The sequence below is a fragment of the Sminthopsis crassicaudata genome, chromosome 2 (assembly GCF_048593235.1).
Source record: "Sminthopsis crassicaudata isolate SCR6 chromosome 2, ASM4859323v1, whole genome shotgun sequence".
NCBI classification, from domain to species: domain Eukaryota; kingdom Metazoa; phylum Chordata; class Mammalia; order Dasyuromorphia; family Dasyuridae; genus Sminthopsis; species Sminthopsis crassicaudata.
Genome location: NC_133618.1, coordinates 209,568,149 through 209,591,817, shown reverse-complemented (window position 1 = coordinate 209,591,817; position 23,669 = coordinate 209,568,149). Strand labels below are relative to the sequence as shown.

General features: G+C 36.3%; 2 protein-coding genes across 12 annotated transcripts in view; both read right to left on the bottom strand.

Annotated features, from left to right (window-relative positions):
* TTC27 (tetratricopeptide repeat domain 27) overlaps positions 1-2,076 on the bottom strand; it is a 219,044-nt gene extending 216,968 nt beyond the window's left edge. For 2 of the 4 annotated variants that reach the window (XM_074288154.1, XM_074288155.1), the window contains exon 1: positions 1,753-2,076. In XM_074288154.1, coding sequence (XP_074144255.1) covers positions 1,753-1,840 — 88 coding nt within the window. In that variant the 5' untranslated portion in view covers positions 1,841-2,076. The remainder of the gene's footprint in view (positions 1-1,752) is intronic. The other 2 variants (XM_074288157.1, XM_074288156.1) reach the window with 2 other exon arrangements.
* Positions 2,077-17,014: 14,938 nt separating this feature from the next.
* Positions 17,015-23,669, bottom strand: part of BIRC6 (baculoviral IAP repeat containing 6) — a 297,131-nt gene continuing 290,476 nt past the window's right edge. For all 8 annotated transcript variants that reach the window (XM_074288148.1, XM_074288151.1, XM_074288146.1 and 5 more), the window contains 2 exons: positions 19,823-19,957; positions 17,015-17,758 (listed from right to left, as the gene is read on the bottom strand). In XM_074288148.1, the coding sequence (XP_074144249.1) occupies positions 17,579-17,758; positions 19,823-19,957 (315 nt within the window). In that variant the 3' untranslated portion in view covers positions 17,015-17,578. The remainder of the gene's footprint in view (positions 17,759-19,822; positions 19,958-23,669) is intronic.

The window sequence follows — 23,669 nt, the reverse complement described above, 5'->3', positions numbered from 1 at the left end:
CAAGATTAGAAGGGAATTAACAAATTGGGAAAACATTTTTACAGCTAAAGGTTGTGATAAAGGCCTCATCTCCAAAATATACAGAGAATTGACTTTAATTTATAAGAAATCAAGCCATTCTCCAATTGATAAATGGTCAAAGGATATGAACAGACAATTTTCAGATGATGAAATTTAAACTATTTCCACTCATATGAAAGAGTGTTCCAAATCACTATTGATCAGAGAAATGCAAATTAAAAGAACTTTGAGATACCACTATACACCTGTCAGATTGGCTAAGATGACAGGAAAAAATAATGATGAGTGTTGGAGGAGATGCAGGAAAACTGGGACATTGATGCATTGTTGGTGGAATTGTGAAAGAATCCAACCATTCTGGAGAGCAATCTGGAATTATGCCCAAAAAGTTATCAAACTGTGCATACCCTTTGACTCAGCCATACTACTACCGGGTTTATATGCCAAAGAAATACTAAGGAAGGGAAAGGGACCTGTATGTGCCAAAATGTTTGTGGCAGCCCTTTTCATAGTGGCTAGAAACTGGAAAATGAATGGATGTCCATCAATTGGAGAATGGCTGGGTAAATTATGGTATATGAATGTTATGGAATATTATTGTTCTGTAAGAAATGACCAGCAGGATGAATACAGAGAGGCTTGGAGAGACTTACATCAACTGATGCTTAGTGAAATGAGCAGAACCAGAAGATCACTATACACTTCAACAATGATACTGTATGAGGATGTATTCTGATGGAAGTGGATATCTTCAACATAGAGAAGAGCTAATCCAATTCCAATTGATCAATGATGGACAGAATCAGCTACACCCAAAGAAGGAACACTGGGAAATGAGTGTAAACTGTGAGCATTTTTGTTATTTTTACTTTCTGACTCCAATTCTTCCTGTGCAACAAGAGAACTGTTCGGTTCTGCACACATATATAGTATGTAGGATATACTGTAACATATCTAACATGTATAAGAATGCCTGCCATCTAGGAGAGGGGGTGGAGGGAAGGAGGGGAAAATTCGGAACAGAAGGGAGTACAAGGGATAATGTAAAAAATTACCCAGACATATGTTCTGTCAATAAAATGTTATAATTATAAAATTAATTTTAAAAATTTTAAAAGAATTTTAAAAAATAAAATATAGTGAACTGCAACCAATTAACAAGTACCAGAAGTAACATGGAAGTACTTAGCAATCCATGCAGGAAAAATACAAAATGCACAAAGTCTGATTGATCTCTTGCCTGAAATACGTATTTCAATATCCTCCTAATTTGATTCAAACTCCTTCCACTCTCTAATCTATCCTCAACGTAGCAATCAGAATGACATTCCCAGCGCCGAGCGCTTCACTTCCTTGTTCGGGGGTTCTATAGCTCCCCACTATCTCTGGGTTCAAATAGAAACTCCAGGGCACTGGAATTCACTGAGTAGGGGGAGGGACATGGTCAGACCCGCGCTTCAGGAAAATCATTTTGGCAGGTGAGGCCCGGCTCCGAGTCAGGGAAACCAACGCCTGGGCCACAAAGGGGTGATGCATAGATGTTTGTCAACACGAGCTGGGACCAGGGGTAAAGAAGATCAAAACGCAGCGGGCCACGGCACCAATGGAGGAGGGAGTGTACACTAGAAACGTATCTGCACGTCAGGGCCGCTCACTCCCGGGGCAGCCTGCGCATCCGCTCCTGGGACAGGTGAGCATGGCGTCTCGGCGCTGGCGAGCCCTGCCTCTCACCTGAGCCGGCTTCTTCCACCTGTTTCCACTGCTGCTGCTCCACGTGGGTGGGGAAGCCCCTCAGCATCGCTAGCTCCGGGGGCCACATGGCAACGCCGGAAGCAGGCACCGACAAGGGGCTCTACGGGTGCTGTCCCGCGGAACTGACCCAAGGGCGCCCGCACTCTCACTCAGCCCGCTGAACTTCGCGGCTGCCGCACCAAGCCCGGAGAGCTACTGTCCCGTTTGCTCAAACTGGCCACAGGAAACGTCCATGACAGTGCCTCGCGGCACTCTGGGAAAAATAAAATGACTAAAGGAGCATTTCCACTTCCGCCTAGGAGGCGGGGGGGGGGGGGGGGGGGGGGGGGAGGGGGAGGCCTTCAATCTGACTACGGAGCATGCCCAGAACATGGCCCCGCCTCCTCAGGGATAAAACTAGCGCTCCACGGAGGGGGAAGAACTTGAAGTTAGAGGTGGATGGTGGGGGCTCCTGGTGGGGGTACTAGTAGGGAAACGGAAAGTAGTGATGGACAGTACTTGTGCGCGCTCACACAGCCTGTTTCTTGTCATTACTAACTAGTAACGTGCAATGCTGTGCAGCCACCAGCGTGGAGCATCTACACAGAATGCCTTCCTCTTGTTCATTTGTGTCCAATTCTTAGGACTCAGTTTGAGAGTTTCTTGGCGAAGATACTGGAGCGGTTTACTATTTCCTTCTCCAGTCTATTTCCCAGATTGAGAAACTGAGACTAGCTCCGGGTCCCACAAATAGTAAACGTCTGCGGATGTATTTCCACTCAGATCTTCCTGACTCCAGAGGGTTCTGGCACTTGGGCCTAATGGGATATGAACAAAAATATTTAATACAATATATGTATATATTATATAATATATAATATTTATGTGCTGTAAAAGTTGCAAACCGCTTTTCATTTGATTTTAGCACTAATCCTGTGAGATAGGTGTGTCAACCTGAATTCAAGAGAAGATGGCCAATTTCACAAAATGGAGCTCTTTAATTGGAGTAAACGAGTCCCAGATTAGGATGCCCCATAGTAAGTTCTTTTGTATCAGAGGAGTGGGCTGGGAACAGGGTTTAAATTAAGTACTAAAGCAGAGGGAATGGCCAAGCTACCATTAGAAGATTTACAAAATAATTAGAGACTGGTCCAGCCCCAAACAATTCATCGGCCTGGAAATTGGGAAAGGTCAACTTCAGTCAGTTTGTAGTCAATTATGTCAGGTATAATTATTATTCCCATTTTGCAAACAAGGAGATGGAGGCTGAGAGAGGTTAAGTAACTTTCCATGTCTTACATCTAATATAAGTGGGAATTCAAATTCAAGTAGTCCTGACATCAATGTTCTGAGCCTTGTCCACTATACCAAGTTGCTTCTCTGGAATGGCTAGGAGCCCTTCAAAGATTGGGGGAAAATGTAGGTGGTCTTACTTTCTAAGTACTTTAAAACAAAATAGCTATGTTAAAATTACCCTCTGATAGGTAAACAGACAGTGGAACAGAGTAGTGTCAGAAAAAGAACCCAACATAAACAAAATGCTCTTGAAGTAATCTGTGGGGAGAAATAGGGAAGGATTAATCAATATTCTTGGAGAAACTTCCTGTGAATGTCATGAAAAATAAATTCAGATCCTCATTTCAGTTCCTTGTGCCAAAACAATTACATCTAAATAATGGTGCATAGTAAATAGATCCTTGACCTAGAGTCAGGAAGATCAGAGTTCAAATACAGCCTCAGAGACTTAATAGAAACTAGATGTGTAAGCCTGGCAAGTCACTTAAACCTGATTTCCCCAGTTTCCTTATCTATAAAATGACGTGGAGAAGGTAAAGAAAGCCACAAATGGAGTAGAGTCACACAACTGAAAATTGACATATTTAAGAAATTTTAAATGCTATATGAAAAAAAAAAAATTGGTCTCAATTATGAAGGAAAGATAAATATTGGATAGAGAAGAAATTGTTTAAAAATTATTAGGATACATAAAAATAAAGAATGCAAAATAAACAACTTAAAAATAAGATTAGAAAAGGTATTTGCAGCGATTTTTATTAGGTTTTTAACTCAATATTAAAAAATAAAAGGAATTAATACAACTATTCAAGAGAAACTATCCATTCCCTATTGTAATTCCTGTTGAGACAGCTTCCCTTTTGCAACAGAGGATTTGTAGATGACAAATAATTACTCAAAAAAAAAAAAATGTTCAATCCCTCAAACAAAAAAATACAAATGAAAACAACCTTGAGGTACTATCTCTCATGCACCAAGTTGATAAAAATAAAACAAAACAATGAAAATTTGTGAAGAATCAAGTACCAGTTTATATTTCTTGTGGAATTAGAATTTGACAGATTCTTTTTGTAGGACACTTTAGAATTGCATTCTGAGTCAAAATTATTTTCTTTATCTCAATAATCACATTTTGGGGAATATATAATAAGAGTGAAAAATAAGAAAAGAGCTACCTATTCAAGCACTACCTATAGGAATGTTTAATGATAAAGGGAGGAAGAAATCTAGAATAATCTAAAATATCTAATAGATGGAAAATGTGCAAATAAATATAGATGTAGTAGAATATTAAATTGCAATTATTATTATCTTCTACTGTTTTTATGGGGGTGAGGGATGGTTGTTAGGGTTGGAATCATCTGCATAGAGATAATGATTGAATCAATCAGAGGTGATGAAGTCACTGAGAGAAAAGAGAGACACAGAGTGGAGAGAGTCCAGGACAGAGATTGAATTATTATCCAGATTGTCTTTTAACTGTGAGTGGATTGTGCATGTTGTTGAGCCTATGCTCTGGCCATCTTCAAAAAGATAATGTATTTTCACCATTTCATAAATAAAGTGTGCACCAAGGGGTTGTTTCCTATATGGTCTCTCTCCCCCTACTCTCCTTAGAGTAGGGAAGACAATTGAGCCAAAAGAACTACCCACAAAGAAGGCTTTAAAAGGAGACATCCTTCATTCTTATCTGAGGCTCTATTCTGGCTTGACAGTTTCTGAAAGAGGTTGAGGGAAGAAAAATTTCTTCTCTCCCTCATTAGTAGCAATGGTAACTACCCATACAAAGAAGTCAGGGTAGAGGATCTTGAGACTATACTTCAAATCTTTAGTTTCCTCTTCTAGTTTGTATCTCTTTCCCTGAGGAGACAAAGATAATCTTTGTCAGTTAATAAGACAATTAGATAATTGTTACATTACTGCTATCTGTGCAGAGATTATAAATGCTAACTAGTGTTGAGAAAAATAAAATCCTAGTAAAAGACCAGCTTCTAGGTAGATGATAGGGAGGGATATTGACAGGAAAAGATCTTTGTTGAATATCAGTGGTCCTTCCTTGCAATGAAATGCTTGCATCTACAAGATTATTTTGATCCTCCAATCTGGAGGCCAAGCTATAGTTTTCACCTCCTAATGTTATTCCTTTACTATATAAAACCCTCCCTTCCTTCTTTATTCACTGTGGGTTTGTTAAGAACTTTACCTGTTTCATAACAGTGACTTTCTCTAGGAGGTTTGTCTTTGGGGCTTCTTTCCCCCGATAAATGGCAAGTTCTTTAGGAACCTTGCCTATTACTGTATCACAATGGCAGTTTCATTAGTAACATTGTCTGTTTTATGGCAATTGAATTCATTGGGAATTTAACCAAAGGTGTCTTCCTCCCTTATTTCGAATTCTGCTGGGGAATTTAGCCAAACTCTTTCCCTTTGTTAATCCCTAACACCTTTTTAGAATTTAGCCTCCCAGTTGATGTAATAATAAAATCTTTGCCTCTTGCTTTGGAGATCTAAGCCTATAAATTCTTTTGAAATATCTTATGGCACTGGCCCAGAACCCCAATATATTTTGGGAGATCAGCCCCTGTACCTCATCACTAGAGTGATGGAAACTCTAACTAGACTTAATCTCTTCAATATATGCAATCAAATATTATTAATAAATTTATACAAAAAATAAAAATATTATCAGCTTCCACAAAAAACAACCCAATCTGCTTCCTAGAAGTCTTGGTAAGTGCCTTTCATATTCATACTCATAACATGAGTTATCCTCTCTACCTAATCAGTAGGCCATGCACCTCTAAGGTGTTCAACTGGCAAGTCAATCAGCACTAATCTCAAGAAAACAGGCTATCTGAGACTCAAGTTCTGAATGTGAGAGCCTATCCAAGTCCTGAACTAAAAACAGGCTAATGATTGAGGCCTCAAGTGGGTTTCTTATAGTTTGCAACTATGGGCATTCCTAAGGTGTTTTTCCACAAAATTCTAGCAGTTTATTACATAAACTATTGATGAAATTTGTCCTATTGGAATGTCCACATATGCTTATTAGCCAAGAATAAACATATGTGGTTTATTACATCAAAGTATTATTACTTTCTGTTAGTTAGCATTACCAAAAAAGTTACCATATCTTTTTATTGAAATAACAACTTAAAACTATCAAAACAAGATGGCTATGCAGCTGAATGGCTCAGGAAATAGAGGACTAGCCCTGGAATCAAGAGGACTTGAATTCAAATCCTGCCTCACACACTTAGCTCCAACTAGCTGTGGGACCCCAATCAAGTCACTTAATCACAATTGCCTTAGAGGGGAAAAAAGAAAAGAAAATGGAGGTAGTTGGGGAATAAAACTTATTCTCACAACATTCATGAATTCAAGAAGTCTGGAATCATGGAGAGATTCAAGTGATTGGCAACAGGAGATGATTCCTGCAACTGTTACCACACTTCTTGCAGGAGAATATGGCCACTGATGAAAAGATAAGTTTGTTTCAATTTGTTATCAATTTGTTTCTTAGGCTAGTGTAATAGAAGTTAAAGGTTATTTTTTTTATGTTTAAGGATCACTGAGTAGTTGTGCATCTTTTGGATTTAAATGTTTTTTTTTGGGGGGGGCGGGCAGAACAAATAAATAGCTGGTCTCTATCTGATATCAGTGTACACACTGTACCACATATACATACACATTAGGTAAATTTCTAAAAAGGACTCTATTTTGAGAAGGCCCTAAACTTTGTTAAAAGATTATTCTTGAATTTCTACACTAATGGGGGTGGGGTTTAATGAGTCAGAAATTACAACAAATAAAAACAACTCTTGACATCTTTTTATAGAGTCTGGGCTTCCTGAGGACTGAACTTATAGTTTGGGAGCCCAGAGTTGTGGTCTCTTTAGGACAGAATATCCCAGTCTTATTGGACTGGCAGACCTTTTATTTAGGAGTTTATTGTATGTTTATTTTGATCTGTTTTGTATGGAGGATGGATGAACAAGAGTTAACAGTGTATACTGGAAGAAAGTGAAGAACAAGGCTTCCTTTCAGGTATTCTGAGCAATTATTTGTGGCACAGAGACTAAGTCGACCTGACAGGGAGAGCTAGTGTGTCCTGACTGTTCAGGATGTTAAACTGAACTAGTTGATTCATCTGAAAGGTTAAGCAGCTGATGGGTAGGAAGCCCAAGGATAAGAAGAGCAGATCTGCAGGGGAGTGGGGGAGGCAGTCTTAATATTCAGCAGCCAGTGTTCAGCTTTTCAAAAAAGAATGTAAGCTGCCAGGAAAGGCGAACTTTTACCAAGAATTTTTAGCCAGTGAACTTTTTTCTTTTTTAAAAAAGTATTTTGAAAATTACATCAATCAACAAACATGTATTTATTAAGCATCAGTTAAGTAACAGGCACAGTTCTAAGCCTTGGAGATATAAAAAGACACAAAAGACAATTCGAATCCTCAAGGAACATAAAATCTAGTAAGTTTTTTTCCTTTATAATCCTACATATTGTATTTTATGCATTTATAAACATTTTTTTCTGAGAATGGCTCCATAGGCTTCACCAAATAGAAAAGTCTCCTAACTCCTATTATAACCTAATTAGTGAAATTTAGTGCAATGATTATTGGACAGGCCATCTGATCTTCTCTCTAGGCCAACAAAATTGTAGTGTTTTCTGGTTCAGTTTTTTTGGGGTCTCTGGTAGCAGCCTTCCTTTCAGTTCTGTAATCTCCAAGAGAACAGCCAGGGGTTAAAGTCCAAATCCTTTATTGTCTCCTTCAAAGTCTTGTCTCCTTGGGGCTTCAGCTAGTTTTCTTAGAGGCCTTCCTGAGTCTTGATTTCAGTGGAGAAGCTAAGGAGGACAGCCCTGCCACCAAGGTGGTTGAGATGGGATGAATCTGTCTGAGTCCAAGGGTTTGTGCTTCAGCCTCAGGTCTGCTTGTCTTCTCTGCCTCTGACTCTGGCTGAGTTTGTCCGAGTTTATATGGTCTCTTATCCTGGGTGTGAATCTTGTAAAACTATTAAGTACTAAGGACATGTACTGAACTAGAGAGCTATTAAGCACCATGCTAAACTAGATAATCATTGTCTTTATCAATTCTCCTGACTTAACACCTTGTAAGAATCCTTGTTTGAGAGTACTGGCCCATAACACAGAATGAAGAATAAAAACTAATATGGCTCTTTCTTAATTATAAAATCCCAGTTTCCAATCAGGAAATATAAATATTGGTTCAAATATAAAAATATTTTAATTTATTGTTGTTGTTATTGTTTGTCCTTTGATATCTTTCCTGCCCTCTTTTTTTTTTTTTTAAAGCCTTCTTTTCAAAACATATGCATGGATAATTTTTCAACACTGACCCTTGCATAGCCTTGTTTCAGATTTTCCACTTCTTCCTCCTACCCTCCTATATGGCAAGCAATCCAATATATATTATACATGAAAAATCAGGTCAAAAGAGAAAGTAAATGACTAAGAAAACAAAAAAATAAGCAAACAACAACAAAAAGAGTGAGATTGTTATGTTATGATGCACATTCAGTTCCCACAGTCCTCTCTCTGACTGTAGATGGCTCTCTTCATTACAAAATCATTGGAACTGGACTTAGCCATCTCATTGTTAAAGAGTCAAATTCATCAGAATTGTCATATAATATTGATGTTGCTGCACACAATGATCTCCTGATTCTGCTTAGCATCAATTCATGGAAGTCTCTTCAGGCCTTTCTAAAATCATCCTGCTGGTCATTTCTTACAGAACAATAATATTCCATAACATTCATATACCATAACTTATTCAGCCATTCTCCAATTGATGGGCATCCACTCAGTTTCCAATTTCTTATCACTACAAAAAGGGCTGCCATAAATATTTTTGCACATGTGGGTTCTTTTCCCTCCTTTAAAACCTCTCTGGGATATAAGCCAAATAGAAACACTGCTGGATTAAAGGATATGCCCAGTTTGATAACTTTTTGGGTATAATACCAAATTGCTCTCCAGAATAGCTGGATCTGTTCACAAGTCCACCAACAATTTTCCCACATCCCTTCCAACATTTGTCATTATCTTTTCCTCTCATCTTAGCCAATCTGAGAAGTGTGTAGTTTTCCTGCCCTCTTGAAGAGGGCCATGACATCAGGAATGTAGTGCCATGATATGCAAGTGAATTAGACTTAGGTGAAGGAAGGCTATGCAAGGTCACATACTTCATTTTTCCCTCCAGAGTGTGTCTAATGGCCAACTATAGTTCAGGATGACTTGGCCTTTTTAAGGTCTCATTTTGACTGAGAATACTCAATAGATTAATGCTGGGTCAGAAAAGAGGCAAAGAATGGCCTCCATTACTAGTTTAAAAAAAAAAAAAATGACTCGAGGGGATGATTTTCAAGCTTTCTGACCAAAACAGAAATGATTGCTACTTATATTCACTCTGAGTAAAATTTATAAAAAATAAGAGCCATGCCACAATTAATAAATGATCAAAAGGTATGATCTATGCCCAAAGGACTATAAAGTCATGCATATCCTTTAGCCTAACAATAAAGCTACTAAATATAAATCCCAAAAGAGATTTTTGAAAAAAGGAAAAGGACTACATGTACAAAAGTATTTATAGCAGCTCTAATCTTAGTGCAAAAATTGAAAATGGAAGGGATGCCCATCAATTGGGGAATAGCTAAATAAATTATGGTATATGAATGTTCTGGAATATTATTTTTCTGTGGGAAATGATGAGCAGGATACTCTCAGAAAAATTTGGAAAGAACTCCATGAACTCAAGCAATAAAATGATCCATGATTACTTCAGAAGATTTACAATGAAAAATCCTATCTACACCCAGAGAAAGAATCGATTGTTTCTGAATACAGATTGAAGCATACACACACATTATTATTATTATTTTTTTTACTTTATTTTTCTTGAGTGCTTTTTGGGGGATGGGAGACCTATGTTTTCTTTGACAATATGACTTTTCTTATGTGTTTTTTTTTTAAGAGGAGGATGGGAATGAGGAAAAGAGAGAGAATTTGGAACTCATAATTTTAAATACATTCACTGAGTCAATCAGGACCCAAAAAAAGGATCTATTGTTGGCTAATCAATGAGTCAGAATGGTTTTGATTTAAAGCATGGTCCTTATAAAAGAAATCTAGCTAGGAAACCCAAAGATAACTCTAAAAGAAAAAAAAAAATTAAAGAGCATCTGTATGTAGGGTATCATACTCTATGTAGACAGGGAGAGGGAGGGAGGGAAGGAAGGAAGGAAAGAAAGAAAGGAGAGAAGGAGGGAGGGAGGGAAGAACAAAGGAAGAAAACAAGGAAGCAAGGAAGGAGAGTTCACAATTGAAGTTCTAGAGAGAGAAAGAGAGAGAGCCATACAGTCGCCTTCCTTACTTTCCCCCTCCAAAGCCAAGTAAGAAGACTAAAAAGATAGGAGGAGACTAAATTTTGAAGAACTCTGAATGCCAAAATATGGCATTTTATATTTGCTCCTAGAGATAATTGGTTGGGCTTTTTTTTTTTTTTTTCCCCTTTCATTCTCAAAGAGGACCAATGACAGCACAGTTAATGGTTTGACTTACTGGTGAACTGAATTTGAGTCAGAGTCATGGTTCAATTCTGAGCCACCAAAGAGAAGGAAATGGCAAACTGCTGCAATATCTTTATCAAGAAAACCCTATGTGGAATCAAGAAGAAAGTATTGAAAGTTATTGAACAACCACCAAAATATAGATTTCCAAAGATTCCACTTACACCCCTCAAGGCAAAAAAAAAAAAAAAAAAAAAAAAAATCTAAAGAGAAATATTTGCAGTATCTTTACCAAGATTATCCCAAATGGGATCATGAAGAGTCAAACATGACTGAAAAACAGCAGCATTATTATTAGTGTGCTGCTTAGCACAGAGTAGCTACCTAATGATTCGCAATCCTCTTTCCCCACAAAATGATAGAAAACATGAACTAGTATCTCCCAGGACTGTTCCTACTACTCCTCTGAGGTTTCCAGCTAGAAAACTTACAACTATTTGGATGGTTCTTTGTCATAGTATAAAATGAATATAAAACATAATCTGTAGTCTGTATGGAATTTCATCACATATTATTCCAAATCCCAGCTCTGGAACTGGCTCTTAAAGACTATATGACTTTGGAAAAATTATTTCTCTTTTCTAGGTTTCTTGGAGGTTAAATTAGAAGGCCTGTAAGGTCCTATTGAACCTGAAATCTGTGATGTTATAATCTTGAGAATAAAAATAAAGGCACCTTTGAATTGTTTCAAAGAGGGATAAATCCTGTCTTTCCTCAATATTAACAATTAGTTATTTAATAATCATTTCCCTCAGGAGTAAACATTTCTTAATTTGAAATAAGCATAATGTCCTGAATAGTTTTGTCTGTCTAAAATCTTGTGTTGCACCCAATTTAACATCAGTAGATTAAATAACTGATAAAACAGTGACTATCTAAGCAAGAGAAACAGCATGGAATATGTGATTGATTAGATTTCCAAAGATCAGACTTTGTCTTTTGCTCAGACCTGTAATCCTTACGAGGTGTATTACCATAGACAAGTCTTTGAACCAGTGGTTCACCTTCTTTATCTATACTAATGCTTGTGCTGTCAACCTCATATTGCCCTTACAAGGTAATTGCTGTGCAAACCTCAATGGGAGATATGAGTTATCTAAGAACTCCTTTTAATTGAGTGTTGTTTGCTCCCCCCCTTTTTAGAATATCTATTTTAAAGGTTCAAGAAAGAACTTACAAGTAGAGATGTAAAACAATTGAATGATATTCTTTGTGAGGTCATGTATCATAAGGGAATAGTAAGGGAGGAGAGAATGAGGAATCCAAATCAAGGATGATGTGCTTCACTGTAAACCAGACAGACTAAAATCACAAAAGATATCAGACTGTGCAATTACATCTTTTCTCCCAGCTTAATTTGAAGATGGTTGCAATACCCTTATCCTCTGACTTGGCTTCTGTACAAAGAGTTAGGGCTTTGAACTCCTTTATTTTCTGATGGCTGGCTGCTTGCCTCACACTCAAAGGCAATTTGGATGAGGCTAAGAATGGCCATTTGGAAGAAGCTTTCGTCATCAATTATGTATAATCACATGGGTAAGAATTCCTTGTTTAATCTTAGATCTGTATCACTGTGGCAGTGGACAGAACATTGGGCCTGAAATCAGGAAGATTCTTCTTCCTGAGTTCTAATCTGGCCTCAGACACTGGCTGTGGGACCCTGGGGAAATCACTTTACTCTGTTTGCCTTAGTTCCCTCATCTATAAAATAAGCTGAAAAAGGAAATAGCAAATTAGTGCATTATTTTTGTCAAGAAAACCCTAAATAGGTTCATGAAGATTCAGACACTACCAAAACCAGCTGACCAACAAAAAAAGTTCCAAAAGATCCCGCTTAAGTCCATCAAAATAAGAAATAAAGGAGAAGGGAAAAAAAGGAACCCAGAAAAGAGGCATCCTGGTATGGTGACTCTGTCACTTACTAACTGTATGACATATTGGGCAAGTTCATCTACCCCCTGTAGGCCTCAGAATTTCTCCCTTATGTCAGAAAAATGCTTTAAGGAGAGAAAAGGAATGTCTTTTTGAGAAGAACAGCAAGAGAGTCAGTGTCAATGAGACTGAAAGAGTATATGGGATTGTATAGAGCTAGAAAGGTTACATCTAAGGTCTAAAATTATCCTTTACAAAGAGCCAATTCATCAAATAAGTCACCCATTTTGCTTATTATTATTCTAGTCAGAAAACTTGGATCCTAAAAAATATGTCATGTCACAAGTAGATCACAGTAAAACACTAAATTGTTTTAGAATAAATATTCTCAAGTAATTGACTTGTATAGATTGAAATATGTTTAGACGAGTAGGGTTGGAAGGGATTAGTTGATAAAGTCCTTTCATTTAAAATTTTAGAGACTGTGGGGGATGGAAGAGATGTAAAGATGAAAAGATGTAAAGGAAAAGGAGAGAAGATGGATGGGGAAATGAAGAGTATACAGGGGGGTTTAGGAGGGGATGTATTGCAGGGCAAAGACCCAGAAACCCTAATATGTTCATTTCCTCCTGTTTTGTCTGATGTCTTTCTTGACATAGGGCTTATTTATACAGATTCTACTCAATCATGTTTTTCTCCTGCTTTTTAACTTCTGTATTGAAGATTTGCCAATCTACTTATTTAGCTCTAACCTCTTGTAACTTCTTGTATCTAGTAGATATTTAGTAGACATCTTATGCTAGATCAATTAATCAATTAATATTTATTGAGCAACTTTCAGGCACTGTATTGTGGTAAGTACTGGGAACACAATAAGAAGCAAAAAACAAAACAAAAACCTCCTCTTTAATGGGACAATCCCATAAGGAGAAAAGATACAAACATATATCAGGTTATACACAAGATAATTAATGCTCAGGCACTAGAATTAAGAGAGTCTTTAGTTGGGATTGAAAAGGAGCCCATTAGTAGGCAGAGTGGAGGAGAGAAGAATATTTCAGGCATAGGAACAGTCGAAAAAAACTATTCAGATCATTTGGAATGTTTTCATGGAACACCCATGTAGTCATTATCAATGGATTAAGATTGTCAGATAATAAAGTGTAAGAAAAATTTAAAGGTAGGAGGGGGTGAAGTCATGAAGGGTTTTGATTTGAATATAATATAGAACATTTTATTTTCTCTTGGATACAAATAGGGAGCCTCTGAAGTTTATTGAATGAGGAAGGTGGTTAACAGGCACTTTAGAAAAATCACTTCAGTGGCTAAATAGAGGATGGATTAGATGGAGGAGAGACTTGAGGCAGGTAGATTGACTATTACAATAATCCAGATGTATTCTAGAGATGTTGCAAAGGCAAAATCAACAAGGTTTTGCAATAGATTAGATGTGGCAGATGAGACACTTCTTCATGGGACAGACTATCTTTTGCCTCTTTTTGTGTCCCCAGCACCTAATGCTGGGATATCCACCTCTCACAGTGAAGAGAGAGAGAGGAATCTAGTATGTTTTCCAGGTTGCAAGCCTGAGGAATAGGGAGGATGGTGTTTGTTGCCTTCCACTGTCTTAGGAAAGGTGGGTGGTAGAGGTATAATTTGGGAGTGGGGGGGAAATGAATTCTATTTTAGACATACAAAGGTTAAGATGTCTAAAAGGCAGTTTGGGACAGGATCTGAGAATCATCAGCACACAGATTATAATTAAATCCTTAAGAGCTGATAAGATCACCAAGTGAAAAGTATAGAGGAAGAAGAGGAAAGGGCCCAGGACCTACAGACATCTTAAACTCACCATGTATAAAATGCATTACTTTCCCTTAAGCTTTAGGGTTTTTTTTTTTGTTTGTTTTTTTTTGAGGCAACTGAAGTTAAGTGATTTGTCCAGGGTGACAAAAGCAATAAGTGTTAAGTGTCTGAGACCAGATTTGAACTTAGGTCCTCCTGACTTCAGGGCTGGTGCTCTATCTACTGTACCACCTAGCTGTTCCTCCTCCCCATTTTATTTTTGAGGGAACTATCACCTTTCTAGGCAATTAGGCTTACAACCTAGGTTTTATCCTTGACTCCACTCTATTAGCAAGTCCTGTCAATCTACTTTTAAACAACTCATGAATATACCCTTCTTGTTCTCTTATATTGTTACCATCCTGACACAGATCCTCATCATCTCATTCCTAGACTGCTGCAAGAATCTGCTAGTGGATCTGTCTTAAATGTCTCCCTACTCTAGGCCATCCCCCATTCAACTATCAAAAAGCAAATGTTTGGCCCTTATTCAATATACTGCACTAGCTCACCAAGTAACTCCAAGATCAATGATAAAATCCTCCAGTATTCAAAGACCCTTCATATTTTGGCTCCTACCTACAACTTTCATCTTCATCTACAATCTTCCTTCAAGTCACAGATAAAATTTCTCCTTCTATAAAAAGGTCTTTCTCCCTCCTCTCTAATACTATTGCCTTCTTTCTCTTTCTTCTCACATACCATGTTTCTATTTAATTATTTGCATGTTGTCTCCATTAGACTGGGAGTTTTTGCACAATAGGGATTGTTTTATTGACCGGCATTGATCACGGTGCATGTGCTGAAGAAATTACTGCTTGGTAAACTGTGCCCTTTTCCTATAGAGATTCAGAAATTGCTTACTCTTTGGATTTAAAATACTAACATCTTTAGAAACCCTTATGTGTCTTGAGATTATGATGCTGAACAACTTACCTTACCTGAATTAAATTAATTTTGGCCTTCTCTGATGAGCCTAGCATCCAATATTGACAACTATTTCAATGGCATAATTTTTAAGAGGAAAATCCATGAATCTGATCTAATGGTATAGTAAGTCGCTAAAAGGAGGCAGCTAGGTGGTTCAATGGAGAGAGCACAGGGCCTGGAGTCAGGAAAGCCCATATTCAAATCTAGTGTGATACTTACTTGCTGTTATGACCATGGGCAAATCATTAATCTCTGACTTAATTCATGGGAGAAGAAAATGGCAAATCACTCCATTATCTTTGCCAATAAAAAAAGTCAGACATGACCAAACAACATGCTTGCAAAACATCTGTGCAATAAATCTTATATCAACAAATCTATTTTTGAAAGACAGACTAACATTTATTTGTCCTTATGTTGTAACACGTGGGGGGAAAAAAAAAACTGAATTGGAATTAAATTTCTGAATAGATAGAAATAAGTTTCTCTCTTTCTCCATCCATTCATCCCCTCCCCCCCACACACACACCTACATAATCTCATCATCATGTTTGGAATGAAATTGAAACATCCTCTCCCTCCTCTTCATTCCCCAACAACAAAGAGATGACTTAGTCAGAAGAGATGGATCTCGTCTGTTCCACTTCTTAGATACATTTCTAGACTTCAGTTTTCCCATCTAGAAAAGATAAGGTTATCTTTGAGGCTCTTTCTAGCCTCTACTATAGAATCTTTTACCCTTTTTCTGCTGCAGGCAATAACAACGCTGTCATTATATTGATTTAGCTTTGTATGTGATGTGTTGACTATTCAACCTACCTTATTACTCACTTTCAGGCCTGAAACTCCTCAGCAGAAGCACTGATTTCAATTGTTCTTTCTGGAAATGAGTTCTTTGGCCTTCCATGGAAATGGACTTTAAATGTAGAAGGCATATTCAGTAGATAAGTATACATCTGTTACTCAAATGGAAAGTCCAGCACAAGAATAATCCCCTTGTGTTATGCCCAAAGCAAAACAACAACCTATGCAGACTGTTGCTTTGTTTTGTTACTGAACATATGTTTATAAATCATATAAGTAATTTTTTACATAATTTTTTAAAATGATCTACAATTTAGTTTAACCTTAAGATTTTTCTTTATTGTAACAAGTCTGCAACTTGGATCAAGAACTCTATCTTCATGCCTGAAAAAGTGTGCATTTCCCATAATGTGTCCCTCCCCTTCAGTCCTAAATACAATTCTCCAGTCCTCCATAGAATCAGAACTTTATGCTGTGGCATGTAATTTTAGAAACAAGACATATACTAATCCACCTATTATTTTATTTATTTGGCTCTAAGCATTTGCATGAAAATGAATCTATACTCTAGGTACAGAATACACTGTAATAGCACCAGAGGGGCACATCCTCTCTGCTCTCTATATTCTCAATACATACACATGTGACTTTAGTAAAAACCAGATAGTCCAGTTAAAAAGAGCCCTTTGCCCTTTAGCCTGGCCCTTTTGAAAGGAGTCAGTTATGATGGATATTTAAAATCGATCATTACTTTTTACAAAATTCACCTCAAAGAATGGATGCAATCCAGAAGCCCAAATGTTGGCATGAGATAAAATCATGTCCATTTATTTTTCTGAATTTTTAGAATTAGTAAGCATAAAATTAAATATGTTGAATGTAATAAATTCATCCATACAAGTGCAAGGTTCCAGCTATAATGTAGTTCATGGCAGATTTATTATTTTAAAAAATGTACCAGTAAATCATAAAAGAGGGAGCATGTCCATTTAACTTTTATTGAAGTATATAGGTCTTCTGAAATCAAACTTGTGTGCATTAAGGTATGGCCAAACATAGAATCTATCAAATTCAGTGAAAAGTTGTTGACTTTAAATAGTAGCTGTAAGAATGACCAATATATATTCTTTGTTACAACTGCCCTCACTCTACAAGTAAAAAAAAAAAATAAACATTCAGTAAACATTCTTTCCTAAGGTAGTTTCCCTTATATAGCAGTGATTTATCCATTTCTTGTATACACAAATTTTTTGAACATACCAATCAGTGGTTCTCACAATTGAAAAATAAAAGCACAAAAAAGTTTACACTCTTGTACAGGTAAATAAAAGATCATCTTGAATTAAACTGTATATCCTTAAGGGCATAGTATAGTTTCAGTTCCATTACCTATGACATAATTATTAGCTTCTTACATACAAATATTGACATATTTGGCTTGTGCTTCAAAGCCTTTGTGTCTATAAAGCCCATATCAGTGCAGTTCATAACTGGAAGTCACTGTGGAGCTCTTTACTGCTACTGGGGATGACCTGATCATGCAATGAAGTCTCCTCGGAGCCTGCTGCAGCACTGCACATTTCTGAGGAGTCTTCAGCCTCTGGGTCCAATCCATCTGGACAGGGGAGTTTAAGGAGCTCTTCTCGAAGTTGTGCAGTATGGCGCTAAATACAAGAGCAAAGAAGAGAGTTTTCAGTATTGTAGTTCACATAATATGCTAAATGTTTTACAAATATTATCTCCATTAATCCTTACAATAATGCTATGAGACAGGTGCTATTATATCTTCTGGGGATTGGAGGCAGAAAACTGAGGCAGGTGGCAATTAAGTTATTTTCATAAGGTCACACAGTCAGTGTCTGATTTGTTTTTAGATTCAGATCAAACACCACTCCTAGAGCTCTGTCCCTTGAACACCTAGTTACCTAAAGAAAATACATTATGAATTGCATGTGTTTGACCCATATTAGATTGCTTGCTATCTTGGGGAAGGAAGAGGGAGGGAGAAAGGGTTTTGCAAAGGAGAATGTTGAAAACTGTCTTTGCATGTATTTGGAAAAATAAAATATTATTAAAAATACATTATTTATAAAAGAAAGAAAGAAAGAAAGGAAAGAAAGGAAAGAAAGAAAGGAAAGAAAGGAAAGAAAGGAAAGAAAGAAAGAAAGAAAGAAAGAAAGAAAGAAAGAAAGAAAGAAAGAAAGAAAGAAAGAAAGAAAGAAAGAAAGAAAGAAAGAAAGAAAGAAAGAAAGAAAGAAAGAAAGAAAGAAAGAAAGAAAGAAAGAAAGAAAGAAAGAAAGAAAGAAAGAAAGAAAGAAAGAAAGAAAGAAAGAAAGAAAGAAAGAAAGAAAGAAAGAAAGAAAGAAAGAAAGAAAGAAAGAAAGAAAGAAAGAAAGAAAGAAAGAAAGAAAGAAAGAAAGAAAGAAAGAAAGAAAGAAAGAAAGAAAGAAAGAAAGAAAGAAAGAAAGAAAGAAAGAAAGAAAGAAAGAAAGAAAGAAAGAAAGAAAGAAAGAAAAAGAAAGAAAAAGAAAGAAAGATGAAAAAAGGGGCAGGTAGGTGGCACAGTGGATAGAGCACCAGCCCTGAATTTAAGAGGACCCGAGTTCAAATCTGGTCTCAGACACTTAACACTTCCTAGCTGTGTGACCGAAGAGAAGAGAAGAGAAGAGAAGAGAAGAGAAGAGAAGAGAAGAGAAGAGAAGAGAAGAGAAGAGAAGAGAAGAGAAGAGAAGAGAGAGAAGAGATTTAAAACACAACTTTTTTAGTAAACTAAAAATATTAAGAAATACTGTTTCTTTGGTCTTAAAAAAAAACTTTCTAAATTTGCTTTTAAAGTAAATTAGATTGAGGGCTAAAAATCCTTTTTGTTGTTGTGTCATTTCAACTATATCCAACTCTTCATGAGATCTTCTTGGCAAAGATACTGGAGTGTTTTGCCATTTCCTTTTCCAACTCATTTTACAGGTAAGAAAAGGGAGGCAAAGAGGGTTAAAGTGATCTGCCCACAATCACACAACTAGTAAGCATCTGAAGCTGCAGTTGAATTCAGAATTTCCTGAATCTAGGCTCTATCCATTGTGCAACCTAGCAAAGGTCTTTCTTGGGGTAATAGAGTAAGAGTGGGTTACCAAAACTATTTAATTTATGGATCACTGTCTTCCCTACCCTCAGAACTAATTGGGTTAGAGATCCATGAAAGGGAAGCCTCCTTTTCAGAGTTATGGGAGGATGGCCCTCTGTTTATTCCAAGAGAATACTTGGGAGAGTGGTCATCAAGGGATCTAAGTAGTAACTACTGTTTTGGAATAGTCCTTTTTCAAGAGTCCTATAAATGTTCATTCAAAGAAGATTTTAAATAATGTTTGAGGGGATGGGGGAACCACGCTAGTAGTATGTTCATATCTCTGTCTCTCTGCCACTCTCTCATAATATGTTTACTCCAGAGAGTAAAAATATGTTAAAGACTGAATGTTTTTGACTTTAAAACAGAAATTATTTCTACAAAGTCCCAATTTCTAGTTTGAGAAAATCTCACCTAATTCACTGGCAAAACTGTTATCACTTTTCTCCAGAGTAGGTTTAGTTGGTAGTATATTCGACCACATAATACCAAATATTCCCCACTCCAACATGTTTCTTTTCTTTTTGCAATCAAGGATAGCACTATTTTTGCTAAAAACAAATTTGATTTCCATTATGCAGGAAAAAAAAGGGCAGGTTTAATTTACCTTCAAAGCTGCTGCATGGTGAGACATGGTCCTGCCTACCCGTTTGTCACTACTGTACTGTTGTATATCTGCAATCCACTCCTCACACTGAGCCATGATCTCAACTCTTTTCAAATAAAAATGTTTGTGTATAACCTGTAAGAAAATAGGCAACATAAGAAAATTAGGAACATATTTATGTACTTTTATTATTAGGGCTTCTTCAACTTTTTCTACTTGCAAACCCCTTTTCATCTGAAAAGTTTTTATGTGATCCCAGGTATATTAAATAGGTAAACAAATCAAACATTTACTGATAATAATTCATAACTTCCCCAAAGTTTAAGAAGTTTTGCTTCATATGATATAAGTGATTTTCACAGGTCAATGCAATTAAAAATAAATCATCAACTGTACTCTATTCTACCCAAAGCAAAGGCTGACATAATGCAAGAGGTTTTGTACATTCCCAGTTGGGGGAAGATCAGAATGGGTAAGAGAACAAATATAAACAAAATATCTAGGTCAGATTGATACCAATGTGTTTTAGAGAAACTGGCTGTTTGAAACAGATTCAGGCCAGATAGTTCATAAAATAAGGAAGCAAGATTGCTATAAGATTTTTTTTAGTGAGTAAGCAGAAAGAAGAGTAAATTTTTCTGGTTCAAACTGTTTACTTAAAAACTCTAAGCTTTTATGGTAGTTCTTGGCATTCCACCCACTGCTATGGCATTAAGATCTTTCATATTTTCTGCATGACTTGCCATAGCTGTAGTGTGGAGAATCACCAATTTCTTCAGATACTGCACTTAAATATGAGTTTAATTTAATTCAGACCTTACCGTATTCCTTGCTCAGCCTTATCACCTATAGTAGGATTACTTCCTCCAGACCAACAGACCTAGTGATTTGGTTTGCTGCTCAACAATGGGTAACTGAGCTTTTCCTTTGGGGGACAGAGAGTGGTGGGAGTGCAGTTTCTTTATCCCAGGTTTTAGAGAGTTCACTCAATCTCTGGGGACAGTTTACTCTAAAGTCCTTTATTCCTAGTAATATAGATTCTTTATTTGTCTTTATGGCTGAACTCTACGGTGGTCAGGTGTTGGTAGCAACAGGGGAACTGAGCTGTTCTGCTTCCATTTACTTCACCAAGCTTGGTAAAATAAAAATTTCAATAATTGGTTCTTAAATAATTTTTAATGTGTGTATATTTTAAGTAAAAAGAAGTATTCTATTTTTGTTCAACATATTTCCTGTGTGTTCAATCATGTGACTTTTGGTAAATAATATTTGTTATATTTATAGCTTCCCTTATATTAAATCAGTTCTATATTTTCACACAAATAATATTTTTAAAAGCTAAAAAAGAAAACAAGAAAAGAAGTACAATTAATTCACACAATGAAAAATCCGAACATGTGTAATGTACAATAGCTGATCTTCACAAAGTGATGGGTTGGGAGTATCTCCTCATATCTGTTCATTTGAGTCTGCCTGGTCTACATATTTTTACTTCATTTACTTTTAGTTTATTATTATACCCTTGTTTTTTCTGTTTACAATGTTGTTGTTACTTGTACATTATTTTCTTGCACATCTAAATCTATGTTTCTCTGTATTCATGATTTCTTAAAAAGCAGCACTATTTCATCACATTCACATTCTACAATTTGTTCATCCATTTCTCAATTGATGGGCATCTATTTTGTTTCTAATTCTTTGCTATGATAAAAAAGTGCTGCTACAAATACTTGGGTATATATAGAGACCTCTTCCTTATGAATGGCATTCTTGATGAATATGTCCAGTCATGGAATCTCTTAGTCAAAAGGAATGGACATTTTCATTATTTTATTTGCGCAGTTTTATGAAGAGACTTTACAGCATCTTCTAGAAAATAACAGTTTAAAAAAGATGTCACATTCATCAAAAGGAACTGGAATGTTAAAGAAGAAAATCAAAAGATAACTGGAATAACAGGCAAGTTTGGCCTTGGAGTACAAAATGTAGCAGGCCACAGACTAACAGAGTTATATCAAGTTAACTCACTGGTCAAAGCTAACACTATTTTTCAATGACACATGAATGTCACCAAATGGTGAAATCAAACTGATTATGTACTTGCAGTCAAAGATGGAGATGCTCTATATAATCAATACAAGACATAATTGTAGCTCAAGTTCATGAACTTCTAATTGCAAAATTCAGACAAAATGAAGAAAGTAGTGAAAATCATCAGACCCCATAGATGTGATGCAAATAATATCTCTGATGAAGTAGAAGTGATGAATAGATTTAAGAATTAGATCTGGTAGATAAAGCTCATAATTTCACAGAGCTAAAGCAAGCCCTTCTGCTATGACAAAGCAATAATCTAAAAGATATTAATATTAAAAATCATACTATAAAACTTTTAAAAATTCTTTTTATCAGATTTCTCTGATTAGGATTTCATATTCAGGATAAATATCAACAATCTCAGATATGGAGACAATAGCACTCTAATGGCAGAAATTGAATAAAAATTAAGAAGCCTTGATGAAAGTAAAAGAGGGGAATATAAAAGCTAACTTGAAGCGTAACATTAAAAAGGGAAAAAAACCACTAAGATCATAGCAACTGGTTCAATGACTTCCTGGGAAAAAGGAGAAGAAATGGAAGTAGTGTTACATTTTATATTCTTGGGCTCAAAAATAACTGGAGAAGACAACCACAGCCACATAATGAAAAGATGCTTACTCCTTGAAAGGAATGGGGAATCTGGACAGCATACTAAAAAGCAGAAACATCATCTTGCTGACAAAGGTATATTCAAAGCTATGAGTTTTCCAGTAATATTGTATGGCTATGAGAGTTGCATTGTAAAGAAAGTTAAATGCTATAAAATCAATGATTTCGATTTGTGGTGCTAGATAAATGCTGTGGACAGCAAGTGGATTAAAACAGTCAACACTTAATCAATATAGAGTACTCAGGGAAAGGATAAATACTGAAGCTGAAGGTTAAATACATGGGCCACATAATGAAAATACAGTTTTATTGGATGAGACACTGACACTGGGAAAGATTGAAGGAGATAGCAAAAGATGATACAAACATAAAGACTCATGGAAAGAACAAACATGAGCTTGGACAGACTTCAGGAGACAGTAGAAAATAGAAGGACCTTATGTGTCATGGTCCATGACTGAAGAAGTGAGCAACAAATCTATTCAGAATATAGTGTAAGGTTTTGGACTACGGAAAAATAGGTGGTACCAATCTCTATGCATTCAGACTGGGCCTGAAGTCTGGATAACCTGTATTCAAATATGATCTCAGAAACTTAGTATGATGGTAACAAATCACTTAACCTTGGTCTGCCTTAGTATGCTCAATAATGAAATAGAAATCATAATATCATCTACATCCCAGGGTTCTTGTAAAGATCAAATGAGATAATATTTATAAAAGTGCTTGGCAAAGTGTGCGGCATATTATAATTGTTAGCTATGACTATGATTATTGCTTTCCAGTATGCCTATCATTAAGTAGGGAGAAAATCACTCATACTAAGAGTTCCTCCCCTAGGGGCAATTTATGTTTTCTGCTTTATCAAAGATGGGATTAAGTTCTATTGTTTTTAAGGTATATAAGTGCTATTTCTCCTTCACCTCTACCTCTTTTCATCAATTTTCTTGATATTCTAGATTTGTTTTTTCAAATGAACTTATTTATTTTATCAAATCCTCTAAAGTATCACCTAAATAATTTTATTGGCACAACAATAACAGAATAAATTAACTTTGATAGGATTATCTTTGATAATTTTATTTAATATTCCTATATCAATATAAAATATGCAGTTTTATAAAACCACGGAGATGAG